The sequence below is a fragment of the Mastigoproctus giganteus genome, chromosome 10 (assembly GCF_048544385.1).
Source record: "Mastigoproctus giganteus isolate SK-2022 chromosome 10, ASM4854438v1, whole genome shotgun sequence".
NCBI classification, from domain to species: Eukaryota; Metazoa; Arthropoda; class Arachnida; order Uropygi; family Thelyphonidae; genus Mastigoproctus; species Mastigoproctus giganteus.
The window spans coordinates 10,650,273-10,671,079 of record NC_143584.1 but is presented as its reverse complement, the minus strand read 5'-3'; the positions used below and the strand labels follow the sequence as shown (position 1 = coordinate 10,671,079).

The following is a 20,807-nucleotide window of genomic DNA, read 5'->3' as shown; positions in this document are numbered from 1 at the left end:
CTACTCTCATTTTTTACTTTCCCAGTGCTTATGTTACACCATTGTGAGGGGCATTGTCCACCAACATCAATTGGATACACTTCCTTAGAACAACAAAATCCCTCCTCCCTTCCTGTCTATCGTTTCTGTGCACATTGTACTCTCCAAATTCCAATTCTGCACTGCTTATGTCTGTGTGACACCATGTCTCTGATATCCCAACAATATCTGCATAAATTTGATGTCTTCAAGCTCATCAAATTTATTAACTATACTCCTAGCATTGGTGTACACGCAAGTATACATGCACCTGTTTCTACTCTTAGTTACTCTAATACAGCCCATGTATTTACTTTTTCCACTATGACTCCCAGCAGTCCTGGAAATCCCCATTGCCTTGCCTTCCAGGCTGCTACTCATTCTAATAGAAGCAGTGCAAGAATCACTTTTGCCTCTGCCTGCAGCCACTGTTAACCTTTTAGTCTGTGTATCCCACCCCAAGGTAGCAGTTTTCCGATCCACCTAACACTGCCTCGATAGCATCAGCAAATATTCTTGCACCCTTTCTATTTAAGTGTACCCCATCCCTGTAGAAGCAGTCACTCCTGTCAACAAGAACAGACCAGGCTGAAAAACGTAGATATACACGTGCTGAATGTTTCAAAAAATAATTCTAGATGCTACACAGTTACATACTTTTAAAAAGACATAGAAAAAGGTGCAAACTGACCAAAGAATTGATATCAGAAAACAAAGCTACTTGAAATATCAACAGATTATGAAAAGAATTTGACAAATAGGTCAAAAAGAGAGAGAGAGAGAGAGAGAGAGATAATAAAGAATTCTTTGCATAGTCAACACTACAAAAAGAAAGGAACGTATACCGTACTGCCCCACTACAGAATAGCAGCTAGATCAGTATATACAGGTCTGGAGGCCTCATTTTAGGAAGGATGTAGATTTGCTTGAGCGTGTACAGAGAAAGGCAACAAGATTGGTGAGAGGAATGAAGGGATCCTCTTACCAAGAGAGGCTTAAGTTCTGCAAATTGCAGCGGCTGGAGACTAGGCACCTGCGAGGTGATCTGATTGAGGTGTATAAGGCCTTGAATGGATTGAGCACGCTGAATTCTGATGTGATTCTTCCACTTGTTCAGATTACGAACCTAAGGGGGCATAAATTCAAATTGAGGAAAGACAATGTAGAAGTGTGGAAATTTGCCTTTAGCCAGTGGGTGGTTAATTGCTGGAACAAACTTCCAACTGCCGTTGTTGAAGCTGATAGGTTAAATAAATTTAAGGAGGAACTGGATAAACATTTAGTGGGAATTATTATATATAATGATGTATAAGCTCATACAATTAGAAATAGAAACAGAAGAATTAGAAACAAGCCAATTACGATATGCAACGTTCTTCTCTTGAACAGCCCTAGCACATTTATTGGAAAACCAAGGTATAGATAAAGGATGAGATTTTAAAGTGGAGTGTGGGATAAAGGATTCCATTCTTGCAAGAATAACGTTTGCTCTGATCAGAGCAAACGTTGAAATCAGTTGTTTTGAAACAGCAATCCGACCAATGAAAATAAGAAAAGAAATCTCGCAGGTCATCCCATTTTGCATTCTTGTGCATCACATGCCTCTACTACTACCTCTTCTGTAGTTGAAATGGTGAATATGTTAAAAGAGGAATGGACACAAATTGCTATATCATATAACAAATGAAAGAGATAAAAAATATTCTATAATTGGCCAATACTTTTGTTGGAGGCCAAAGGTGAGTTTACACCTTATTAACTCTGGAAAGTTTAGTGTTATAACAAAAAAAAAAAAAAAAAAACTTATAAAGATTCAATTAGCTATCAAAATTTTCTACAAAGCACACATTGCAGTATTCTGTGGTCTTCGGTTTCAATCTGTATTATTATTATTATTATTTTTTTTAAATTTGGGAGGTACAATCATAAAAAATTCTTCTATGTTCACATTAAGCAAAGAATTCTTAATAATGACTACCCTTCTTTGCACTCTTAGTCAAAGATTTATCATAATCTCTACCTAATCCCTTGAGAAACTTCATTACAGACTAATTACTTATTGCAGGATTCTGTGGCCCCCTGAAAATTTAAAATCACTCCTTGAATTTTTATACTCTGCTACTAAACTCTCCAGTTTGTTTGACATCACTTTTGTCTAAAATCTTGAAATATCTTTTAGATGGTATAAAAAACTTAAAGCTTTTATGTTCACTTTCCTGAACACTTCCAATTTGGTATTTGTTAACATCAGTTAGTGCCACAGAAGAGAATTTTAAAAATGTCTAAGACTGTTAATCACCTTTGTAAAAACAAAAATCCTTATCCTTTATCGTGGTTATTCCTTTAAATAACTACAATCAAAGCCCACACAGTGGCAGAGCTTTTCTAGATGAATTGAATCACTGCTTTCCATGCCAATACGTTAGAGAGGCAACAAAAAAGAAATACTCTTGATCTACTTATTAACAGTGAACCTGTATACATTAAGAATTTCCAAATGAGGAAACCACTACACAGCAGTGAAAATAATATATCGAAGTGGGATTTACTTAAAGATATAACTACTGTCAAGGGTTAAGGGAATGAACGCTGCTTTTGTTCATTTGAATGAACGCTGCTAAAAGTGACTACAAGTGGCCTTGGACAGTTTTTAAATTCTTTTCAGTGGAACCAAGTAATGACATTACAAACTGCAATTTCTAAAAAGAAGTGTTCAGGGAAGTAATCATAGAAGCTACTAACCCTTTTATGCTAACAGAGATGCTGTTCAGCTTAGACCTAAATGAATGTCAGATGAACAGATGAAGAAAAATCGATGAGATAATCACAAATTATTAAGAGACAAAAAAAAACTTACAGTTAATTCAAACTAATCTGCAATCAAGTGACTAAGGGGATTAAGCAAGCTAATGCAAATTATGAGAAGTTTTTTGCAAAGAATGAAAAGAAAAGTAGTGAAGAATTAACATTAGCTTATGTTAGCACTAGAAGAAAGGGATGAACCACATTGGTCCACTAGATATGAATGTTATTACTATTGATGATCCCCTTCAGATTTCTGAGAAACTGAATAAATATTTACATCTACATGTGAAGAAGTTCAAAGGGATGGGAATACCAGAAGTATACCAAGTTATAAATAGCAGCTAAATAATTCAGTGATAATTGAGAAGAAAGTGGAAAAGGATTTGTTGCAGCTAAAAGTAAATAATGCAACTGAGGCTGACAGAACCATTGAATTATATTTAAAAAAAAAAGACACCAAAACAGGTGATCCATAAAAGTCACTCCTATTCACAAAGGGGGAATCAAAGGGTGAAGTGAGCTGTAAGCTTGACTTATGTTACTGGAATAATGTTTTTCTTTAATTCTGATAATGGTGACAGTCGTTAAAGAAGTACTACAAAAGATCGTCTTGCCAGGAATGTAGTCATACAGAAATCACTGCATGGATTTGTTAAGGGAAGTTTTTGTCTAACCAATTTGATTACCTACTATAACAAAAAACAAAGAAACGGGATACAGAATATAATTTTGACACTGTTCTGCTGTACAAACTGAAGAAGTGTGGCATTAAGGGCAAATTACTGCTATGGATAAAGAGATAGTTGGATGACAAAAGACGGAACATGGTTGTAAATGGGAACTGCTCTTCCTAGATTAATTTTATTAGAAGAGTCCATCCAGGTCCATTTTCAGTATTTATTAATGATATTGATGAAGACATATCAAAACTTTTCTAAGTTTGTAGATGATCCAAAGGTCAGTAGGATGAATAATGACAGGAATCAAGGCATACTACTATAACAAGACCTAGAAAAACTGGACAGATGGGCTGAGAGGTGGCAATTTAGGTTTAGTACTAATTTAAAAGCCTCATTTTAAAGAAGAATTTGGATCTGTTGGGAGGGGTGCAGAAAAGAGCAACAGAATTAGTCAAATCAAGTCCCGCATCAATATACTATGATCACTGTCACCTAGTAATTCTTTTATCTGGAGGTTCTATTTGGTTCTTATCAACAGCACAGCTCCCCCCCACACACACACACAAACACAAACAAGTAGATGTGCACCTTATTTGCTCTTAATAACCCTTAATGCAAGATATTGTCACTGTTGATAATCCGATCAAGAATATGCCTTCTCTTCTTGCCTCTCTAACATTCCAGTGTAGAAAACAGTTTTCCGATAAATCCAGAAAAGTTCTACTGTTTTGTGAGTGACCAAAATTCCAGTCAATATCTGGAAAGTAAAAATCCTCCATTATAAGACATACTGATTTACTGGCCCACTCTATTTGTCTGTATAACTGTCTACCATACTTATCACATTCATTTGGCCTCTTAACATATTCCTACTCTCATATTTGTTTTCACAGAGCTTATGTCACACCAAACTGACTCAACGTCCAACTAGCTACTTATGTCCACTAGGTGCACTGCCTTAGATTCTATTTGGTTCTTAACAACACTGCTCCCCACCCACTCCTGTCACAAGCAGATATATGTACACCTGTTTTTGCTATTAATAATAACCCTAACACTCGGTATATTTGCTTGTTCCTTGAGGCTTCCCAACAGACCTTATAACCCCTTTTCAAGCTGCTATTGCATATCCCAATTGAAGTAGTGCAAGAATAAATTTCAACTCCACTCGTGGGTGTGGTTAAACTATTAAACAGTAAATTCTTAATATGATGAATTGCTACTGATAATCAAGGATACGCATATGTAATTTTGTAAAATCCCCATAAGATTATCCCAGAAGACTATTTTTGCTTTTTTCCTCTAATCTATTAACAGAGAAATTTCACTAACTGTTACATTTCTGTTTTGTTTTCTGGCAATTTCCAGGGTTTAGTGTCAAACAACGTTAATTACAAAATGGCATTTTTTGTTTTGACACAACTTTAGTTTTACTTTATACAAATAACAATGCATATCATAGCATTAGTTGAGGCATATGATGAACCTTCCCATTTCACCCATCCATTCACTCGAAATATTTGTCTAGTTCAGCCTTTAATTTATTTAAGTTATCAACCTCCACAACAACAGATGGAAGTCTGTTCCAGCAATCAACTACCCACTGGCTAAAGGCAAACTTCTGCACATCTATTCTACAACTGTCTTTCCTCAATTTGAATCTATGCCCCCTCAGGTTCTTAATCTGAGCAAGCAGAAGTATCCCATCAGCATTGAGCCTGCTCAAACTATTCAAGGCCTTATACACCTCGATCAGATCACCTCGCAGATGCCTGGTCTCCAGATGCTGCAACTTGCATAACTTATGCCTCTCTTGGTAAGAGAACAACTTTATTCCTCTCACCAATCTTGTTGCCCTTCTCTGTACTCATTCTAGCAACTCCATGTCCTTCCTAAAATGAGGCCTCCAGACCTGTACGCAGTACTCAAGGTGTGGCATGACCATTGCCGTGTATAACAGGATAATCACCTCTGTTCCTGATAGCAAAATTCCTATATATCATTGACAAGACTCCATGACCTGTCCTGGCAGCCCATCTGCACTGCTCAGCAAACTTCACATTTGACTGCACAATTACCCCAGGTCTTTTTACCACACAGTCGGTGTGTTTTTCTTGGGTTATTACTACCCATATGCAGTACCTTAACATTTGTCAATGTTAAACTTCAGTTGCCACTTCTCAGCCCATTTGCCCAACTTATCTAGTCAAAGTAGCATACATGGAGTAGCATACTGTCTTTACTGTTGTTAACAATCCTGCCAACCTTTGTATCATCTGCAAACTTGGATATTAAGCCTGATATACCTTCATCGATATCACTGATAAATACACAAAACAACAATGGGCTTAACACCGAACCCTGAGAGTATCCACCAATAACATTAGAGCAGTGTCCATTTATTACCACTCTCTGTCGTCTCCCACTCACCCATCCCTTTATCCATTACAGCAACTTGCCCTGCCATACCGCTCGAATATGTAAAGCAGTCTTCCGTGGGCAACAGTATCAAAAGCTTTCCTGAAATCCAAATACATGTATATGATATCAAAATTATTTTTTGCATCCAGTTCCTTTGTGACCACATAGTAGTATCCAATCAAATTGGTCAGACAAGACTTCCCCTGTATCTCTATAGTACTTTACAAGTTATCTTGGGCTATAAGCACATTTCCGGTAAACCAAGAAAAGTCAAATGACTTTTTCTTGCCAAAAATGTTTACTACAAAATGATTTTGTAGTAAACATTTTTGTAATTAACCAAGAAAGTACTTGTGATAGCTATTAAATTTATCTATATTTAAACGAGTGACACCTTTTGTTGCTCTTCCTTGAGCCTTTGTAGATATTTTGGATCCATTCCTGATATAAACAAACACAGTATATCGTAACCGTACGTTTCAACCATGCGACTCCAATCTGGAAGAAACCATATTTACAGTTCCGGTATTAATTTCAAATTGTCACTTGTATGAAAAATAAAATAGCACTATTTTATTAAATAAACAGTAGTATACGTTATGATTATTATTTGTAAATTAATTGACCATTTAATTATATTTCTATATATAAAGGTTCTTCTTTATATTTTAAGAACAGTTACAACTGCGAAACTAGTAAATACACATTTGCAATATGGAAGTCGATCACGCCGTGGACTACTACTAGTCTGATAATCACGTAACGATAATTAGCATATGTTATATTTAGATAATTATGGCGTTTCGTGTGAGTTATTGGATTTCTACCTCCCTTACAAATTTATTTAGGTTTCAGTGTCGCGTTTCTAATGAAACCACACCTGTTCTCGGGTGAGTTTTTTTTCTTTCTGTCTTTTTAAAGTCGTGTCTAATTAGCAAGAGCGCATGATGAAAGAAAGCAAGCTCATATAGCATCAGCCAAAAAAAAAAAAAAAACACACACACACGCCCCCTTCTCATTTCACCCATTTACTTGCTCCAAATGTTTGTCCAGTTCTGCCTTGAATCTGTTTAAGCCATCAACTTCTACAACGACAGAAGTTTGTTCCAGCAATCAACCACCCGCTGGCTAAAGGCAAACTTTCACACATCTATCCTAAAACTGGCTTTCCTCAATTTGAATTTATGCCCTCTCAGGTGATTATTCTGAGCAAGAGGAAGAATGTCATCAGCATTGAGCATGCTCAAACAATTCAAGGCTTTATACACCTCAATGAGATCACCTCGCAGGTGCCTAGTCTCAAAACACTGTAATTTGCAAAACTTAAGCCTTTCTTCGTAAGAGCAACCCTTTGTTCCATTCACTAATTTTGTTGCCCATCTATGTACTCGTTCCAACAGCTCTACATCCTTCTTAAATGAGGCCTCCAGACCTGTATACAGTACTCAAGGTGTGGCCTGACCATCGCCTTATACAAGAGGATAATCATCTCCTTATCCCTGCTAGAGAAATTCCTGTATATCATTGACAAGACACCATGAGCTACTCTTGCAGATCATCTGCACTGCTCAGAAAACTTCATATCTACCACTGTCAGTGTAGTGCCACACAGTTGATACGTTACTCTGGGGTTACTGCTTCCCATATGCAGTACTTTACATTTGTCAGGATCTAGAAAAGTTCAGCAGATGGGCTGAGAGGTGGCAGCTGGTGTTTAACATTGACAAATGTGAAGTACTGCATATGAATTGTATGGTATTACATTGGTGGTGGTAGAGAACGAAAAGGACCTGGGAGTAATTGTGTAATCAGATATGAAGTTCTCTGAGCAGTGCAGACAGTCTGCCAGAGTAGCTCATGGTGCCTTATCAATGATATATAGGAATTTCTCTAGCAGGGATAAGGAGGTGATTATCTCCTTCTATAAGGCAATTGTCAGGCCACACCTTGAGTACTTGGTTACAAGTCTGGAAGCCTCATTTTAAGAAGGATTTAGAGCTGCTGGAACGCGTACAGAGAAGGGCAACAAGATTAGTGAATTGAACAAAGGGTTGCTCTTATAAAGAAAGGTTTAAGTTTTGCAAATTACAGTGTCAGAAGACTAGGCACCTGTGAGGTTGATCTAATTTTTTTTTTTTTTTTTTTATGAAAACCCCAAACACGAGAGGTATTAGAACCTATAGTACTTAGTACTGTGCTTGGGTTGGAGGTTGAGAAGATGAAAGAAGATATTTGTTGACATTAGACTTGAACTTCTGTAGACTGTAATTTTCAGGAAATACATATGAAGGAAGGTTGTTCCAGAAGACGGCAGTTGAATGAATAAACAAGGAAGATAAAAAGTTGGTTCTGTGAGTTCGAAATTGGACAGAGCAGGAATTATAGAAGCCAATTCAGAAGAACAGTGCCCATGGAAGTATCTGTAGAAAAGCCATGCAGCAGAAACAGTACATCTACGAGAGACTGTTACAGATGAGTCATTAAATAACCAAACTGCCCTCTTCTGAATGGAATCTAGAAGCCTTAGAGAGGTTTTGTAGGGCACATTCCCATATGTGGGAACAATATTCCATGGGAGGGCGGATTTACGATTTGTAAAGAGTGAACAGCTGTTTGGAAGAAAAGTAATGCTAAGAGCAAAAGAGAAAACCAAGTTTTTTAGATGCAGAAGAAGCAGTATTTATAATTGTGCTTGTGCCAAGAGAGATTAGAAGCCAGGGTAATCCCCAAAAGAGATATATCATTTTGCCTAGAAATCTGAGTGTCACCAAATATAGTAGCAGAAGAATCCTTTTTGCGAGATATAAGACAAGCCTGGTTTTAGAAGGATTGAAATCAACTAAGTTGTCTTTGCCCTACTGGAGAATTACCTGGAGATCAGCATTTAAGGAATTGGTAGCGGATTTTCGAGAAGTTGAAGCTGAATGAGCAGGGCAAGGTTTCTCAAAATGGAAAGTGGAATGCAATGTGGTATCATCGGCAAAACTATGGATAGGATTTCCAGTCAATGGAAGGTCATTAATATACAAGAGGAAAAGAGTGAGGGAAAGAACTGAACCTTGTGGGACACCAGCATTAGTGGAGAAGTTAGAAGATAGAGAACCATCTACCATCACCCTCAGTAAGCGATCAGAGAGAAAACTGGATAACCAATTACAAAAAACTGTTGGCAAACCATAAGATGGAATCTTCTTTAGAAGACCTTTATGCCAAACACAGCCTTTGAGATGTCAAGAGAAACTGCTTGCATTTTACCGAACTTTTCCATTGAATTAGTCCATAAATGGGTAACATAAGCGAGAATATCACAGTGGATCAACACTGACAGAATCCATACTGGCGATCATTGGTCAGACACAAGGTTTCTAGGTAGTTTAAGAGTTGGTGGTTAATTTATTTCTCCATTTAGAAAGAGTAGAAGTAATTGCAATGGGACGATAATTGGATGGGTGTAATTTGTCACCCTCTTTAGGAACTGGCTGGATATGAGCAAATTTCCAAGCAGAAGGGAAAACGCCTTTGGAATAAGAAAGTGAAAAAAGTCTGCAAAGAACAGTAGTAAGTTCAGGAGCACAGGTTTTGAGAACAAGTGGAGAAATACCATCTGGAGCTTTCTTATCATCAAGATTCATCAAAATCCTTCTGACATCCTTTTGACGGAAGACCACAGGAGGCATTGAATGGAGCTTGTTGGAATGGTGGGAGGTGTTTTATCAAGATCATTAATACATGAGTTGGAAGAAAAATGGGATGCTAGCAGGTCAGCTTTATCCTTGGCTGAAGTAACAACAGAACCATCTGGTTTGGACAGAGGTGGGAGCAGAGATGGGCAAAAGTTGCAGCCAATAGCTTTGGCAAGAGACCAGAATGCTCGACTACCATTAGGGCAAGAAGCAAGTTTTCTACTCTTAACCTGTTCAAACTCTAGTTTGGACTGATTAATAACTGCTTTACAATTGTTATGAGCTTTGGTATAGGCAGAAACAGAAGAATTAGAAACAAGACAATTACGATATGCAACATTCTTCTCTTTAACAGCCTTAGCACATTTATTGAGATTTTAAAGTGGAGTGTTGGATAAAGGATTCCATTCTTGCAAGAATAATTTCACTGATACGATCAGAGCAAACGTTAAAATCAGTTGTTTTGAAACAGTATTCCGACCAATGAAAAGAAATCTCGCAGGTCATCCCATTTTGCATTCTTGTATTGCCAAAGAACACGAGGTTGGGAATAGCCATGAGATAAAGGCTCCATTGGAGAAGAGACAATCACCAAGTTGTGATCTGAGGTGCCTAAAGGACCTCTCACTTCGACCATGTACTTAGAAGGGTTGTTTGTGCGTGTTGGCTGTATGGTTAGGATTGTCTGGTATTCTTATAGATAAATGAACAATCTGTGCAAGGTCATTAGTAATTGCAAAAGCCTCAGCATCTCAACCAGCTGGGTCAGTGCGACTAGAAAATGGAAGAAATCACCAAGAAAAATTACCTCACTGTTAGGAAAGTTGGACTGGAGAAAGTCAAAGAGCTCCAAGTGATTAGTGGAGTTGGGAGAACAGTAGAGACAACAGATGAATTTGACATAATGAGGTAGAGAGATTTTAAGCCAGAGTAGATAGAAAAGAGGAGATTCCAAATTACCAAGTCTCTGACAGGGAATATCGGAACGGACATATGATAAGTACCACCTTTGAGGCGAAAGGAATCATAGAGCGAATAATTTGGGCAACTGAGATGAGCAGTAGTTGAATCAACCGATAACTGAGATTCTGTCAGAAAAAGTACATGGGGTTTGGCAGACTGCAAGTGGAAATGGGCATTGTTGAAGATTAGAACTGAGACCACGTATATTTGTGAAATGAACTAGGAGTGTTTGGGAAGTTTAGATCTTTTCGCAGATAAGCTTACTCTGTTAGTTTGACAATTCTTGATGTACTCAATAGTGAGAAAAATTGGGGGGGGGACATGCTGTATGAAGTAATGAAATTTTTGGATATGGTGTACACATGGTAAGAATGTACCCAGATCCTTGACAATGCCTCCTGCATATACACTACTCGGACTCCCTCCTGTCAGTGTCTGGCAGAGTAGAGGTAGCAAGATTATACACTAGCTTATCTGGAAGCCTCCTACAGAGTTACCAATAGGTTCGGTCTGGTGTACTAACTAGTGGCTGGCCTGTGAATACCATTTTAGAGTTGTACCCTCGAAATGTAAGGAAGATTAGATCTAACCACGATGTTCATCATAACGTCAAAAGTCATCAATCATACTGTATGATGGAAGAGATGGGGAAGGGACGACCGGAACTTAGCTCTGGAGACTAAACATGGGTTCCACTTCAAGCCTCCAATAAGCAAAGTGGTGGTATTGATAAGTGCATTTATTGAAGTGGTCACAAGAGAACTAAATAACCATCACGATACAGGAACTTGACATCGAGGTGATATTTTGAAACTCGCCCCCCATATTCACTTTCTTCTTCCTATATATATATATATATATTCAATGCTGATTATAATTCTTAAATTTCAACCTTCTTATTGCAAGTTAAATGCTATTTCTGTAATTTCAAAAGCTCTTATTTTATCATTTTTTATTTATGCTAAACAATAATTAAAAATTTAAATTTAATCTTTCAAGAGTATGATTTCAGTATTAAACAACATTAAGAGGAGATTTGTTATCAATGGTCATGATACAGTTGTTCAACCCTAGCAAGGCCTGTTCACAAGTGTAATGTCAAATTCTTTCAGATGCTGGACTTCTCTCAACTGTTTCTCTAATTTCCTTTTCGTTACCATAAATTTTTCCATTGAAAAATACAATTAGAAGATAAAATTAAGAATAATAATAAGTGTATACATTAGCCAGTCTCGCAGATCTTGTACTGTAACTGTAAGAGGCTTACTCCTAAATTTTATCTTTGCAGCATCTGTATTACAAAGAGAAACACATTTCAAGAATAAACCCAGATCCACTACTAGCACTAGAAATTGTAGCAAGGTCCATTTATGATCTTTAGAATTAACTGCTTTGAATTATTGTTGAATATGGGGTGAATATGTTATTTCTATGGCCCACCTTGAGTTTTTTTGTTACACACCATTATGTTGTAGAACGCTGGGTGGGAATGTCTGCTATGATAGGTTCTCATTGCCTACTTTATCTTGTGTGTGCAGTGAAAAAATTAAATGCACATAATGTGTGTTATTAACATTAGCGATGGCAAATGATGCAAGAAAGCAAACTTATACAGCATTAGCAAAAAAATGACACTTCCCATTTCTCCTATTCATTCCCTCCAGTAGTTTTGCCCAGTTCTACCTTGAATTTATTTAAGCTATCAACTTCCACAACAACAGGTGGAAGTTTGTTCCAGCAATCAATCACCCTCTGGCTAAGGGAAACTGCCACACACATCTATTCTGCAACCTTCCTTCCTCAATTTGAATTTCTGCCTCCCTCGTGTGTAGTCTGAGCAAGAGGAAAAATCCAATCAGCATTAAGCTTGCTCAGTCCATTCAAAGCCTTAAACACCTCAATCAGATCACCTCGCAGGAGCCTAGTGTCCAGATGCTGCAATTTGCAGAAGTTAAACCTTTTTTGGTAAGAGCATGGCTTTGTTCTCTTCACCAATCTTGTTGCCATTTCTGTACTCATTCCAGCAGCTCTACATCCTTCCTAAAGTGAGGCCACCAGACCTGTATGTAATACTCAAGATGTGGTCTGATCATTGCCTTATACAATAGGATAATCACCTCCTTATTCCTACTGGCAAAATTCCTGTATATCATTGACAAAACCCCATGAGCTGCCCTGGCAGCCTGTCTGCACTGCTCAGAGAACTTCATATCCGACTGCACAATTATCCCCCAGTGTTTTTCATTTTCTACTGCCTTGAGTGTAGTACCACACAATTGTAGGACCTTAATGGATATTATATTTGATGGATTACTGCAGATGCCTAAAATTATACATCAAATTCTTTAATTTTTACTATGTTTCAAATTTCTTAATAAAATGCAGGTTATTGAAGTTTAAAATATTTATGTTCCTGTGTGCAAAACTGATTATTAACGTTATTCTATCCATTGTAGTGTTCCCCATGGCAGTAGTCATGATTCACATGGCATTATTTAAGCAAGTTGCTAGAACCAAATAGTTAGGATTTTATACATCCATGGTAAAATTTCTTTGGTATTTTCCATGTTTAGATTTAACTAATAAAAATTTTGTATTTTAATATTTTTTTTTATTTTCTGGATGTGATAACTGATAATATATATTTTTTTAACTGCATCACAGGATATATAAAACTTGCAGGAAAAGAATCACTTTACATCTGAATCTAATTTTGTCATTATACAGTATATTGACCCCAGGGACTCACAATCTGGTGAATATGGGCTTGGCACACCCAGGTTCCTGAGCTGGATATCATCATTCTTCTTTCTCCTCTTTCTTGGTGATTTCCTTCTACTTCTCTCTCTCTCTCTCTCTCTCTCTCTCTCTCTCAGGGTAACTCGGAAATCTTTTTTAGCTGGTGCAGCATAAGCCTCAGGCTTCCTTGCACTATATGGCTAGTAATAATAATAATAATAATGTATAATGTACCCTATAAGAATTTTTCAACTACTATAATTTAAATTTTTTTTAATGATTTTAACTATCTATTATTTAATTGTTACTATATTGTGTAAGTTTGATTACATCTCTATTATGCATTTATTTTTGTACCATTTTAAAGGTGCCTTGGCAGTTCAATTCAAGTGCGGGAAAGACATATAAAGCGGCGTACAACTTATCCAATGTTTTATTGGACTAAAAGAAAGAGGAAGTTTTCAGAAGAATATTTAACGCCAGAAAATAAAGAATTTATACAGGAAGTAACAAAAGAAGTCTTTCTTGCACCTGGAGAATCTCCTCTTAAAGAAGTACCTTGGGAAAGAGGAAAATGGGAACCTAAGTAAGTTATTTGGTGGCTTTTCTATAATTCCTTTTCTTTCCTTTCAAACTATTTATATATCTCTTAATAAGGCCTGATGTAGCTGAGTTGTCAGGAGAAAGCGTGCAGTAACACACTCTTTGAGTGAACCATGGTTAAAGCTTGCATTATTACTATGTAAGACTAAAGACCATATTCGTGGTTTATTGTAATCGCTTCTGACCTAGTGGTTGCGTGGGAATATAAACAAGAACATTTATATTTAGAATAATAACCATTCTAATAGCTGAAAGAGCTCTTGGGAAATAAACTTAATAATGTATTATGCATTTATTGATAAACCAGCTAAAATATATAAAACAGTTTGGTAAAATTTTTTTTTTGTATGTTATTCATGTTGTGCTACTTGTTCATTGTTACTGTGTAGGTATGAATGGTAGACCTTTCCTCTCACCCAAGAAAGGAGATGTAATTCCCTTGAAAGCCCTTCGTTTTATCTGAATTATATGGTTTTTTTTTTTTTTTGTTAGTTGTTGGTGCATTGGCTTCTGTGGCCATAATGCACCTCCCAGAGTTTTTGCATTTTACTCTGATCCAAGCCTGAGGCAGGATTCAAATCCATGACCTTTGGGTTACCAGGTAGGCACTTTACCCACCTGTCTAGCCCGGTTGGCATATGTTTTTTATATTTTATATTATTTTATTTATATATGTATGATATCTACTCTTTGGGGGACTATGAAGTTTGCATTGACAGCAATAAAATCTTTGACAAGTGTGTATTAAAACTAACTGAAGGTCATGTTGGTATCTTGTTCTTCTGTACACTTCTTCGCCAAATGAACTTTTCGGTCATTCACCTTGATATTTCATTTCATTCACTGCATGTTTCATTTAGCCAGTTCTTGGGAATTGTCTGAGATTTCAACCCCCCCCCCCATCCCCAACCTAAGCAAAGTGCTCCGTTTCAGCCAGCAGCCATGTCCATTGGTTGTAAAATTGATGTTGCATTGGGAGGCAGAAACACTAACTTAATGTTGGACAAATTTTGAATCTGGGGATGTGCAGGACAGTTATCAATTAACAATAAAATATTTTTCTTCTTTTTGAATAGCTCCTTATTCCAATCATTTACGTATTCCCAAAAAATATCCGGAGTCATCCAAGCTTTCTTGTTTGCAGTGTAATCCAGAGGAAGTTTCCTTACATTTTTGAAACATCGAGGTTTAATGATTTTCCGATAACAAACAGTTTTTTGTTTTATCAGTTCCTGTCATATTTGCACATACGAACATCATCAATCAAGCCTTTATTTTTTTTCCACCAACACATTTTTCCCCTTTGAATTTAAATGTATTGTCAGGTGTCAAATTATAAAAAAGTCCTGTTTCGTCGCCGTTATTGTAGTAGTAGTAATAGAGGCATGTGATGCAAGAAAGCAAACCTAAGCTTATGTAGCAGCAGCCAAAAAAAAAACAATTTCACACAACCATTCCCTCTAAAAGTTTGTCCAGTTCCTCCTTGAATTTATTTAAGCTATATCAACTTCCACAACGACAGATGGAAGTTTGTTCCAGCAATTAACCACCCTCTGGCTAAAGACAAATTTCCGCATATCGATTTGAATTTATGCTCCCACAGATTCGTAATCTGAGCAAGTGGAAGAATCCAATCAGAATTCAGCTTGCTCAACCCATTCAAGGCCTTATACACCTCAAACAGATCACCTCACAGGTGCCTAGTCTCCAGCCGCTGCAATTTGAAAAACTTAAGCCTTTCTTGGTAAGAGAAACCCCTTCGTTCCCCTCACCAATCTTGTTGCTCTTCTCTGTACATGCTCAAGCAAGTCTACATCCTTCCTAAAATGAGGCCTCCAAACCTATACACAGTACTCAAGGCGTAGCCTGACCATTGCCTTATACAAAGGGACAACCACCTCCTTTTCCCTGCTAGCAAGATTCCTGTATATCATTGACAATACCCCATGACCTGTTCTGGCAGCCTGTCTGCATTGCTCAGAAAACTTCATATCTGACTGCACAATTACTCCCAGTGCTTTTTCATTTTCTAGAACCCTAAGTGTGGTACCACACAGTTGGTACATTCCTCTGAGGTTGCTTCTACCCATATGCAGTACTTTGCATTTGTCAATGTTAAACTTCAGTTGCCACTTCTCAACAATCCTGTTGCAGTAGTACAACTGTTGTAGATGTCTTCGTCAATGAAATCTTTCCTGATTTCTGCCCAAACACAGTCAATCCATTCATTTGCCATTATTGGATCTGTAGATCAAGATTCTCCACTAATTTTTGCATAAACAATGTTATGTCTGTTTTTAAATCATGGCGGTTTTTAAGTTGATCCATCCAGCCAAGTTGTTACACACAAAATCTTTGCATCTAAATTGTTTAGCAAATTTTTCCACTTCACCTTCAAGATTGGACTGTCTATTGATTTTTTTTTTTTTTTTTTTTTTTTTTTTCGGTTATGTTCTATTGTGCAATCACAATAAAACATAACAGAACATAATATTGTCCAGTGCCAATATGTAAACATCTTTATTCTTCCACAATTTCAATACACTTGAAGAGGACAAAGAAAATTTTTACACACTTCAACATTTTTTGCATCACTCTCTAACTCACAAATAATTTCGACTTTTTTGCATATCAAGAGACACTTTCTTTTGTTAATAGACATGTTTCCGAAGGAAGGGTTCGTTTTTAAATGATTTTACTTTAAAATGATAAAGTGATCCATACAAATTTCTTAGAAGCCCGAAATGTATACAAAGTTCTTAGAAGCCCGAAATGTATACAAAGTTCTTAAAGTCCGGTTTCTAAAATTTTTATAAGTCCTGAAATAAATTTATGGTTCAGTGAATACAAGACAATCTATAAATAGGGTAATGTGACAAGTGGAATGCCAATGCACTCTTGTATAGCCCCTGTTCCTGGAAGGACAAGGTCATAAACTAGCCGCTAATCCAATGCAGGTGGTCATAAAGCTGTCGCCCTTTTCATTTTCGTCTATTCCAAGAATTGGGTTTTTTCGACTACCCGCGCAATTAAAAATGTTTGCATAGTTACCAGAATTTGTTCTGTATATCTGTATAGTATGTTTGTTATAAGAGTGAGTGATTGTATGGGAATACGCATAAATTAAAATCATTATGGCCTTTTGCTCATTACAGCCTTGATCTCGTTATTTCCATGCTTGTTATAACCAAGTTCGACTGTAATTGAAAAATTATTTTAAAGTACTGCCAACAAACTCTTGAATTTCATCTGTCCATCTCCGTTGTTGTCTTCCAGGTTTTCTTTTAGCTCCTCTTGAGTACCATTCTGTTATTTTCTTAGTCCATTTGTCATCATGTCTTTGAGCTATGCGTGCTGCCCAAGTGCATTTCAGTTCTTTAGTTTTGATAAGGATGTCCTTTACCTGAGTAACCCATGTGTTTCTCTTCTTATCCAACAGTCTGATTTCTAATATAATTTGTTCTATTCTTTGCTGTGTAGTTTTCAGCTTCTCTTCCATTCTTTTGGTGAGTGCTCAAGTTTCACTTCCATAAGTCATGGTTGGGAGTATACATTGGTTCATTATTTTACGTTTCAAACAAATTTGGATATTGCTCCTCAGTATGTGGCTATATTTTCTGAATGCTATCCATCCAAAATTTATTCTTGTCTTGACTTCCAGCCATTTATCGTTATTTAAAAAAAAAAAAAAAAAAAATGGCCGCACGGTGCAAGGAAGCCTATGGTTTATGCTGCACCAACCTAAAAATAAATAAATAATAATAAAATAAAATTACAAAAAATAAAATAAAATAATAATGAGAAAGGGGAAAGAAAAGGAGATAGACAACTTATACTTATGCATTTCTCTCCTAGGTTATCCACATGACCTTTTTTTTTTCTTTTCACTTTAATGGAGGAACAACCATGTAGCCACCTTGCATAAAGTCTTTGGTCAGTTATTCCCAATGCCTCTTTTTTTACCCCAGAAACTGTCTCAGTAATCCTTCCCTAAGTAGGACTAAAGTCTGCCTTAGAAGGGTTACTGTAGACAATGACACCACGATGGTGTTTCTTTGTAGCTTGGGCAAAATGTTTATTTTTAAGTCATCTCATGTCTCTCGTGAGACAAATAATGTGGATTCTCTCATAATTATTGCTGTTATTGCTATGTTAAGGTTGGAAGACAGCTGTACCTTTTGGGAGCTTTAATTTGTCTACATCTTTTACTAATGCATTCAACCCCTATTACAAATTTCTCGACACTGGATGAGATTTTGTTGCAGATTACTTAAAAATATAATTATTGAAGCTGTCATTATAACATTTTATTTTTATAACGCTTTATATTGTAATCTCTTTTGAGAGATTTTCTCTCTCTTGATTGTAGAAGAGAGAATCACTCTTGATTGTAATCCCTCTTGATATCTTGCACTGATGGATTCCTGACTTAATAGATACCAGAAGATGGTAACTTCTCCGATGTCAAACATTTCAAAACTGAAAATTTTAATGAAATCAAATTAGTAATAAAATCCAACAAATAAAAGCTTACAATACAAAACAGGAGGGGAAAAATTTTAAATATGATGTCTTTTAAAATAAAATTATACCAATTTAAATCTTGCATCCAAAATTTTGTCATCCTGCTCTTGATGATAAAACTTGCATCATACAATATGTTAGGAATGGAAATTTTGGAAATTTATTCTGATAATTGATAAATTTCCTTGCATCACATCATTCATCTATTACATCACTGTCACTCTGCGGTGTTATTGGTGACTTAAAATTAATTAATGAGGGATGTGCATCCAGGGTTGCATTATTTTAGGCTTCTGAAAGTTGTAATGTAAACCTGCCCCAATTGCTAGCTATGAACCAGCAATTTGAATAGCTTACTAAAGAGAAGTATTTTAAAAAAATACTTCTACCATTATAATTTATATTTATTGGCTGGGGAGAAAAAATATCTGTTGTTAGCCCTATTTTTGCTTATTTAGGTATAAAAATTAGCTTGTTTTTATTTTTATACTTATTTTTTGTTTTTTATATATTTTTATACCTCAATGAGCAAAATTGCTTGTTGAGGTTTAAAAATCAGCCAGTTACAAAAGTTTAAAAAAATAATAATTACTGTGTCTATACACTATTTTATTTATAGAGATCTTATGATATTATTGAACAGGTAAAAATAAATAAATATGGGAAATATTAATAAATGATGATATCATATGCATTTAAATATGGCACAGAAATCTACTCCATGTCCAATTACATCGCAAAACAAAATCAGTAAAATCATTTAAAACAAAATTACTGACTAGTTAAAATTTTGGGAATGCAGTATAATATTTATTATTTATTCCTATATTTTTCTATCTGTGTTCATAAAAAGGAAGAAAAAAATATTTTCTCATATTGCTATTCTTTAAATTATTATTTATTTAAAAAGTTTAAAATATTAAATATCTTGTGTAATGTTTCTTTAGTCTTAAAACTAATAATACTTTAATTTATTTGTAATCTTAATAATCTACCTTTGTGTACAGTTCGCAGCGTACTGGGGTTATAGCTCGAAAGATTGGAATTTATCCTATGTGGACAAAATCTGGAAAACGGCTACTGACAACTCTATTGCAGGTATAGATTTTGTCATCCATTGATTAGATTATAGAAACATTTCAGTTGTTATATCATGCCATTCAGTTGTTATTATAGCTGTTATTTCATGCCATTCAGTTGTTATTACAGCTGCCATTTCAGTTATTATATTTTGTGCAACAGTATACCATATGATTTCTCTCTCTCTCTCTCCAATGTGAAAAAAGCCTGGGTTTAATTCACATTGCTGTTCAAAGTTAAGAAATTCTTCCTATCAGAACAGAAAGAATTTTTATAGCCTTTTTTCACACCATGGCTAAAAAAATTTAAACTTTAATAAATAGGTTTAGTCAGTCTTAAGCAATGGTTACATGGTTAATCTCTCAATCTCGCCATAGAATATATACAATCTACAGACATGATATACTGATACCTCATTATCTAAACACCTACTACTGTTCTGTGAATGAGTTACAGGATCTTTAGAAAACTATGCAACTATTGCCATTGGCATCTATTTTCTTAAGCTACATACCAGGGGCTCACATCTGGTGAGTATGGGCTTGACACACCCAGGGTCTTGAGCTGGATATCATCATTCTTCTCTTTCTTTGTGATTCCCTTCTATTTCTGACTTGTTTTCTTTTTTTTTGCAGCAAAAGCCTTGAGCATCCCTGCACCTTGTGGCTAATACTGATACTAATTAGAAAACATTCATTGTGTACAAACACTTTTTCAGTCTGAAAGATCTTAACATTTTATTTAATTTTAATCAATTTTTTCAATCACTTAGTTTAAAATTAACATAATCATCATCAGCCATTTTCAATCCACTGTAGGATGAAGGCCTCTCCAACAACTTTCCAGTTCCTTCTGTTTTGAGCACTGGCCATCCATTTACTACCCACAAACTCATAAATTTCATCTATCCATCTCCGCCTTTGTCTTCCAGGTATTCTTCTAAGAACACTGATGTTAATTTTATGGAAAATTAACATCAGTGTTCTTTAAATCTTTGTGTAAAATAAATATAGAAGTAAAGACAGAAAACTGGAAATCTCTGGTTACTGGTCATATTTTGTTTCTATGCATTTACTTCAATTGGCTATATCAATTACCCCAATAAATAGAATATGCAAACAAACACTCCTTAGAAAAATCCCTCAAAGGTCAAAACTGTATAGAATACACTTTGTAGATAGAGGATGTTGGACTGATATATTGTGATTGCACAATAAATAGTCTGCATTTCTTTCATATGACATCATTCATCTTTTTTAAGGATTAGGAATAAATGTGAAATCTATATATA

The 20,807-nt window shown here is 35.9% G+C and overlaps 2 protein-coding genes across 3 annotated transcripts in view; one reads left to right on the top strand and one right to left on the bottom strand.

Moving 5' to 3' along the window:
* LOC150078684 (uncharacterized) overlaps positions 1-6,410 on the bottom strand; it is a 56,641-nt gene extending 50,231 nt beyond the window's left edge. Inside the window, exon 1 of one of the 2 annotated variants that reach the window (XM_090382959.1) lies at positions 6,319-6,410. In XM_090382959.1, coding sequence (XP_090239085.1) covers positions 6,319-6,363 — 45 coding nt within the window. In that variant the 5' untranslated portion in view covers positions 6,364-6,410. The remainder of the gene's footprint in view (positions 1-6,318) is intronic. The other variant, XM_090382960.1, reaches the window with a different exon arrangement.
* A 234-nt stretch (positions 6,411-6,644) lies between these two features.
* Positions 6,645-20,807, top strand: part of mRpL3 (mitochondrial ribosomal protein L3) — a 62,733-nt gene continuing 48,570 nt past the window's right edge. Inside the window, exons 1-3 of the mRNA XM_090382390.1 lie at positions 6,645-6,814; positions 13,677-13,895; positions 19,444-19,534. Coding sequence (XP_090238516.1) covers positions 6,720-6,814; positions 13,677-13,895; positions 19,444-19,534 — 405 coding nt within the window. The 5' untranslated portion in view covers positions 6,645-6,719. The remainder of the gene's footprint in view (positions 6,815-13,676; positions 13,896-19,443; positions 19,535-20,807) is intronic.